A 7,735-nucleotide genomic window follows, 5' to 3' on the forward strand; every position below is an offset into this window, starting at 1 on the left:
GCAGCAGAACGGCAGGGGGCGCCAGTGGACTCTGGTGAGCGAGGAGCCTGTGACTTCAGCCCTGCGACAGGGTCTGGTATTCTCCCTGAGGCGCCTGGACTTCTCCCTGGTCGTCACGGTGACACCGCTCCCCTTCCTGCGGCTCGGGGAGGAGTTCATCGATCCAAAGAGCCACAAGTTCGTCATGAGGCTGCAGTCGGAGACCTCGGTGTGAAGGCGTCCCCTGAGGTGTCTCCTTTCACACACACCCCCCCCCCCCCGGCTGTCCTCTCTTTTCGTGCTCGCTCCTGCTGGATCACTGATGTGGCGGGACATGTGGAGGCCATGTGATCCACTCATATCCAATCATTTCCCCTGACTGTGACAAAGAAACCCATTCAAGGAGAGTCTGAATCCTCCCCCTGTTTTACGATCATCACAGATGCTCTGATATCAAACTGTGATCAGCTCAATGATTGTCCAACAAACGGATGCCTTGACTTTTTATTTTCTGTGTTGTTAAGTCTTTATCTTACAACATGCTGTAAAAAAACAAAAAAAAACAACCTTTTTTCTAAAGGGGACTTTTTGTCTTTTTGCCTCCTCTTTTGCTGTAACCACTGGACTACTTTACTGCGCTGACTCAACACATAAACTCCAGAGGAGGGGGATTACATCACATTTTTCACTTCCTCTTCATGTGTCTTAAAAACAGCTCTGACTGCAACGCTAGTGTACCACTGCCTTCTGGTTCCCTGTCAGTGTATTATTTTACTTGAGATGGCGAGGACTGTTTTTATATTAGAGGGTGTGACTTCTTTTTTTTTTACTTACAGAATGTAGCATTATGTGCATTGAATTAACACGTTGCTTTTCTGCGGCCTGAAGGCCAAAATGTATTTTTATCTGACTGTAAAGAAAAATGGAAGTACATTCCTGAGTTGTGGCTACTTCAGACTTACACACATTCACGATTGTCTAAATATGCAGCTTTTGTTTTATTCTACACTGGCATTTTTACAATGAATATTGCAGTTTTAACTGGAAGACACAATTTACACTTGGTATTTACATATGATCTGGATCTGAATATCTTGTCTGTATAAGGATGATAAAGAATAAGGCTGGTGATGTTTTATATTTTTTTTTCTTATTGCCAACAAATCCCATAAAAAGACCAAAACCAACAATCTGTAATTCCGTCTCTCAGTACTTTTCCGATTCCCTTCCCTTTCTGTTGCTCTCAGGATATGAATCTTAAAAAACAGGTCACAAAGGTATAATTTAATTTCTGTGGAAGGCTGAATAATTTCCTGTGGTCAAACAGGAGGAAATTAACGCAATGTCTGGGAACTATTTTCAGCTGCTTTACGTGGGATTGACTAAAAATAAACCAGAGTTTCTGTAGTGGTAATGAAGGAACATGTCACCTATTGTAACTCTGTGGCTCATTCATGTGTTTTTAATAGTTTTAGGTCAACAATGCACCTCTATGGCACAGAGGTATACGGTATATCAGATGCACAGATAACACGTTATTGTTTGTAGGATCAATTTACTGTTGGTTTTTGGTCTTTTCATGACATTTGTTAACAGTAAGGAAAATATAGAATACTACCAGAATTATCCTTTTAAAGTAAGGTGTAAATTGCAAGCAGAATGCATTGAAATTTCTTCAGTTTATCTGAAAATGTACAAATCATTGTTTTCATCGGACCACAACGATACTGAAATCCAATCACAGTGTAGAATTCAGAAAACAAGAATGCTTATTAATACATTACAAATTAATCCAGACACATATTTTATGTTAATAGCAGGTGTAAATGAGGTCAAAGTCTATTTCAAGTTTTGTTTTGTTTTTTTTTTGTTTTTTTTAACTATGTACTTATAAGGAAATCAGTCCTGACCAGGCAGCTGTGGTTTAACTATGAGCTGCTCGTCAACACATTTCTCCAAAAAAAAAACCCAAAACCAGACGTGTGATTGTAACTCCTCACTGCAGCTCCTCTGCAGCAGTAGCGTATCACCGCCTTGTGCCACGAGCTGAAACAAGCACAGTGAAACATGCTGCCTCCATCCGACAGCCTTACTCTCCAGATGTGGAGGATAAGCAGCGTCGGGAGGGGGGTTGGGAGGGCACACACCTGTCCCCCCCCCCCCCTCTTCCCCCTGACGCTGTCCTTCTCCCGAAAACTTACTGTAAATGCTGAAACTCGCCTGATGTTGAAGACTTGAGCCGCTCCGTTTGTACAACACGACTGACTGTTTGCTTTTATTTCCTGGTGAAAATGTGGTTTTAAAAAAGCCCTTTACATTTCTGAACATTTATCTCGACAGGTTACACGTGTATGACATTTCATCTGAGTGATCAAAATGCAGATGTGTTTTTTTTAAAAAAAAATGCATGCTAGAGTTATTTTGGGCTCCAAAACTTTTTTATAACAACTTGTTTTCTATCATTTTTAAGGTGCCTAAGTTATGATGATGCAAATTTTTTGAATGTTTTCACTTTTGAAAAACAAGTGGCTTGTAAAAAAAAAAAATTTGTAGATTTGTCTTGTATTTTCTTCCTTTTTGGTAACTGTAGCTTGTATAGTGTGTTAGGCATTTTTCATTATTAAACCATTTATTCCGTTGAAGTCTTGTTTTCGTTGCTTTTTTCCTTTTAAGGCATTAGAAGTTATTAAAGTAAAACTACCTATTAAAAAACATGACGTAAGTCTGTGAGGAGGAAGAACATGCAGAACTGCATGGAAGTGAACATAATGACCACTTGTAGGTTGCTTTTTCTGACACAGTTACACACTTAACAGATTCCGCTTTTCTGATTTGAGTGTGTTTCTTTCCCTGTTGATGTAAACGCTGTCTCACTGGATTTGAGTAATTTTCTACCAAACGGATGTACAATGTTTTTCACAAGAGTTTTAGAGGAACTGCTGGGGGGGGTGGCAGTGCGGTAGGCGTGTGGTTTCACAGCTTCAAAACGGACAGAGAGCCCCGGACTTCCTGTTTGCTGCTTCTCTCTTTCTCAGAGCTCACTTCAGACACTTTTTTAGAGATCTCGCCGACAGCCTACAAAGGAGCAACAAAAAGAGACCCTCTTATCTGCAGTTCGCCTGGTAAGATGATGCGAGCGTCGCTCATCACCGTCTTTTTGATGATCAATCCTGCCTGTGCTGGTGAGGATTAAGAAATGTCACATCTTTTGAGCTCTTCTAGGAAGATTTTTATTTTTCGATCATATAAACTTTCAGTAAAACAGCTTTTTGTTTTGGAGGTTGACGTTGGTGATGATGATGATGTGTTTGTGTCTGTGTGCAGAATCCCTTGGAAACATGAACGTCTGTTATATCCTGGATGGGATCCTCATCCTCTACGGCATCATTCTCACCGTCTTATACTGCAGACTGAGGGTAAGACAACCAGGAACTACATACACATACATGCGCACACCCTGTCATGACGACTGTTATAAAGTGTGGAACTTTACGGACATTCGGCAGAACAAAAATAAATATGCAACATTTTAGGCTGTTGTTCAGAAATATTCTGTATTTTTTCGTGGAGAAATTCATCGAAAAATGTGAAAGTTCACTTTTAACCAATGTTAACCACATTTTTTGTCATTTTTTTTGTCAAAATACCTCATGCCCTCCATATTTTTCTACTTCAATGGCCTTTTCTTTCATCTTCATTCTCTAAGTTTAGCTGAAAGTGGTGGAAAGTTACTAAGTACATACTGTATACTCAAGTCCTGTACTTAAGTACACATTTGCCGTACTTCCTAATTCATGCCACTTTATTCTTCTTGTCCACTTTAGGCTACATTTGTTTGACAGGTTAGAAATTACGATTTAATACAAAACATATAGTGAGTTTATAAAATGATATACTGTTATAGATTAATTATCCAACAATATATAAAGTAAATAACATTACCGTCACTGTGACCAACTATGTATCAGTAATACTTACATAATGATATAGTAGTATAACAGTCTCTGCATTGAGTAATTTTACTTTTTATGTACATTTTGTGGATAATAAGTACGTTTTCAGTGTAATGGAGTACTTTTACAGTGTTGCATTGCTACTTTGACTTAATCAAAAGGTCTGGATACTTCCTCCACTACTGGCAGCTGACAACCTTTTTTGTTTTAGAGGCAAACTCTTCACATCCAGCTATTCCAGCTTTAAACTGTCATACATGACTGAATATTATCTGAATCATTGAATCATGTGAGCTTTCTCTTGTATTTTTGACAGATTCATCAAACCAGTAAACCTGTGAACAACCCTGAGGTAAAATTTATGTTTGTGTCTGTATTTGTGTGAGAAAAGCACAAAAAAAGAGGACAGTTATGAGTTGATGACCTTTTCTGTGTATGCTCTGTCCGTATTTTGTGGCATTTTGTCTTCAAAAACAGAAGTTCTTCTTTATAGCCAACGTCAGTCTATCATTTCCTGTAAACTTGAGCTGACCACCAACCTAGATTATTTATACACTGTACACAGTCACAGTTTCCACCGGTGTGTCTTCACTTAAAGTGTGAACTCCACTTCCTGTTAATTTCTTTATGCATCCAAAATGACATCAAATTGTTTAAAGCTTAACATAAATAAAACAACCTGTAACCAATATGGCTTTCAAGACTCAAAGGAGGAACTAGACATTTCAAACACTGTGTCACATTTATTAAGAAACTGATGCATGTTGCTGAAGCTCACTTGCTAATTCCTTCTTGTTTCAACTGTTTCCATCCCACAGAAGCAGCCCGCTGAGGGAGGCATCTATGCGGTGAGACTTCTCATTCTAATGCTTAAAAAGACATTTAAAATGGCACATGATGGAAAAGTGACAGCTTACCGCAAAGCGGACGGTAAAGGACTTTTTTTATTCTCACCTACCCGGCTGTCAGAACAGTCACACTTAGACCTCAGCGCAGGAAATGCTCACTGCGTTGTTTTTTTTTTTTTTTTTTAGAAATGCACAAAACAGAACAAGCGTCTTACTTTTTATAGGAGGTGTTTTTACCTCTCAGTATTTCTGTCTGTCTGTGTCCCGCAGGGTCTGAGCTCTCACACTACTGACACCTACGAGAGCATCAAAATAGACAAGAAGCCGATTGTCTGATGAAAGAAGATTTGGCGCAGAGAGGATGGCGAGCACAAAAAACATTGAGTTGAATCTTGTGAAGCTTTATACTGTAAATTAATTTGTGTTAAATGGCAGCGGGCCTGTGCATGAAGCTCCACGTGCATTTTCTTCCTTTTTGTTGTAAAAATACCTCTTATTTCTAACCTTTGTGTCTTGCATGAATTAGATGTTTAAACTACAAAATTATTTAACAATGTATTGATGAAAGCTATGTCAGTGTGTCTTCACTGCATGTCGCTCCGTGTTTCACAGCTGGTTTCACAAAGTCTACCAAAAAACAGAAGTTTAATTTTAGCTTTTGTTTCTTTTCTCGTGTTCCTTTTTCTTATAAATTCAGGAGCAGAAATAGAGTCGCAACTAGTCATTATTTTCATTATGGATTCACCTGCCAAATCAATGGTGACGTCTTCAAATGTTTTGTCCACATCCCAAAAGATATTCAGTTGTATAAAAACAGTGAAAAGCAGCAAATTCTCTCAACTGAGAAGCTGGAACTAGTTAATGTTTGGTTTTTTGTGCAAGTGATCAATCAATGCTGATAAGCATTAGTGAACAAAACTAGGAGTTGGAGAAATATTGTGTGTACTCAACAAATTTAATGATGAAAACTTAACATAATTTAATTTTGTTTGAAATTTGGATTTGAAGCACCCGGCTCTCCCTCTTATTATAACATTTAAAACATTCATTTCAACACATTTTATGTCCATTTTGTAAACATTGCATTAGTGAAATTAATCACATAGCAGCAACTTTTAACATTCTGTCCTTTTATGTGCAATCCATTCCAAGTACAAGTTATTGTTTTCATTTTTGTGATCCAGCAGCAAAATCATGTTGAATGTACTTAATAAAAATTAGAGAATGTGACTTATTGTTTTTTTTTATTAATGTAGCTGTCTGTTGTTTTGTGTCTGCATTATGTACATTGAATTAACATGTTGCTTTTTCTGCGGCCCGAAGGCCAAAATATATTTTTTATCTGACTGTAAAGAAAAATGGAAGTATATTCTTAAGTTGATGCTTAATCTAAATAAAAATATAGTGATAAGAATTTCAAGATACTGTTCACTGTTTGAAGTTTTCATGTCTCATTAATGCTCGTTTATAATAGAAATATAACAGTTGCAGCACCAGAGGGCAATCACACACTGTCACTGTGAAAACCTGTTTTCATTCTACCTGTGTGACGGCCGGTCCTCACCCAGAGCCTCACCCAGAGTCTAACCCGGAGTCTCACCCACTTATTTACATAGAAACAGAACTAGAAATGTACTCAAAACAGAGTCATAACAGCTCGTGCAGTCTGGCTGTGTGCTGTTTGCCCCCCAGGCTCTTCACAATGACACAAACGTCTATTGCATCATACCCACCTTAACTTGTGAAATATAAGAAATTTGGAAACCTTTGAGGGAATTCGGATGATGGTGGAGTATTTATTATCATGTGCATGCATGTTTTTGGTTTATTGTTCATATTATCATGATAAAATAATTATTAATTGCCAGAAGTGACTTTTTTCTTGCACCAAAACAATAAATGTATTCGAATAAACCTTTTCAGGCCTTTGTGTTTTGCTTCTGCTGCTGTTTTGATAAAGATAAACTTCAATACACGTTCATTTGAGGTATTTCTAAAAAATGCCGCACCTGTATAAAGCGAGTGAGTGAAATGTATCAGTCACCATCTCAAACAGCTACGGTGCCTCCGTGTGAATGTAGCTGTCTGTTGTTTTGTGTCTGCAGGCCATCAGCTCAGAGTAAGTCAACCGATAAACAGCTGAAACAACAGGAGCATCTTCCTGTTTTCCCATTTTGGAAAAACTGAATCTCTCGGAATTCCACGGGAAATAATGCTGTGTTCAAGTCCTCCTGGAAAATTCATACACATAGCTTTAAGCATGATTGTTAGCGTCATGTTGTGTTTAAAAAAAAGAGGCTTAAAAGCACTTCAACACACAACATATCGTGATTAATGTAATTATATTTGTATCAATAAGAGGTTGTTTTATGCTACTTTGACAAACCTGTGAATGGAAGATGCTCATTTGGACAAGAGGTGATCATTTATCATTATTAAGAAAATCCATGCAAACTAAAAGATTACACTGAACAAACAAAATCTATTAATTACTACACTATAACAGTACATATCCTAAAAAATTATGACTTTTACAACTATACTACTAGTCAAAAGTTTTAGAATGCCCCCATTTTTTTTCAGTTTTTATTGAATCTAAGAAGTTCAAGTCAAAAATTCGGCATCACCTCCTGGTAATTTCAACCTTTATGTGTGTTTATGTGCTCTCATTTTGTAATGATGATATCTGCATGAGTTGAAGGCAGGACTGATGCTAAATAAGAAAGATAAGGGCAAGTTTTACTTGAGATATAGAACTAATACAATAGAAAACATTCATATGATAGTGGGAAAATGAAGATTTGTGTCACTAAAGCACCTTTATATGGGATACATGTTTATAGCTGACTTCAGTCATCCTAAATCGCACTTTTACTCACTGACCTTTAACTCTGTTAATCTAAATTTTCTGATGAAGTCTCTGTAGGTGTTTATTGTCTCTATGTGCCATGGGAT

General features: G+C 37.6%; 2 protein-coding genes across 6 annotated transcripts in view; both read left to right on the plus strand.

The window, feature by feature from the left end:
* Positions 1-2,621, plus strand: part of LOC137194546 (vang-like protein 2) — a 21,771-nt gene extending 19,150 nt beyond the window's left edge. For all 3 annotated transcript variants that reach the window (XM_067606524.1, XM_067606525.1, XM_067606523.1), the window contains exon 8: positions 1-2,621. This exon is cut by the window's left edge and continues 47 nt beyond it. In XM_067606524.1, coding sequence (XP_067462625.1) covers positions 1-214 — 214 coding nt within the window. In that variant the 3' untranslated portion in view covers positions 215-2,621.
* Positions 2,622-2,866: 245 nt separating this feature from the next.
* fcer1gl (Fc receptor, IgE, high affinity I, gamma polypeptide like) lies at positions 2,867-6,200 on the plus strand. 3 transcript variants are annotated; one of them, XM_067606528.1, is made up of 5 exons: positions 2,867-3,101; positions 3,304-3,395; positions 4,249-4,284; positions 4,751-4,862; positions 5,051-6,200. In XM_067606528.1, the coding sequence occupies exons 1-5, from the start codon at positions 2,882-2,884 to the stop codon at positions 5,071-5,073; spliced, it is 483 nt and encodes a 160-aa protein (XP_067462629.1). In that variant the 5' UTR covers positions 2,867-2,881; the 3' UTR covers positions 5,074-6,200. The 3 variants fall into 3 exon arrangements, with proteins under 3 accessions (XP_067462629.1, XP_067462627.1, XP_067462628.1); XM_067606526.1 differs by having other exon boundaries at positions 2,976-3,161; XM_067606527.1 differs by having other exon boundaries at positions 2,980-3,161; positions 4,751-4,780.
* Positions 6,201-7,735: the final 1,535 nt, after the last annotated feature.

Source organism: Thunnus thynnus, chromosome 12, assembly GCF_963924715.1.
Source record: "Thunnus thynnus chromosome 12, fThuThy2.1, whole genome shotgun sequence".
NCBI lineage: Eukaryota > Metazoa > Chordata > Actinopteri > Scombriformes > Scombridae > Thunnus > Thunnus thynnus.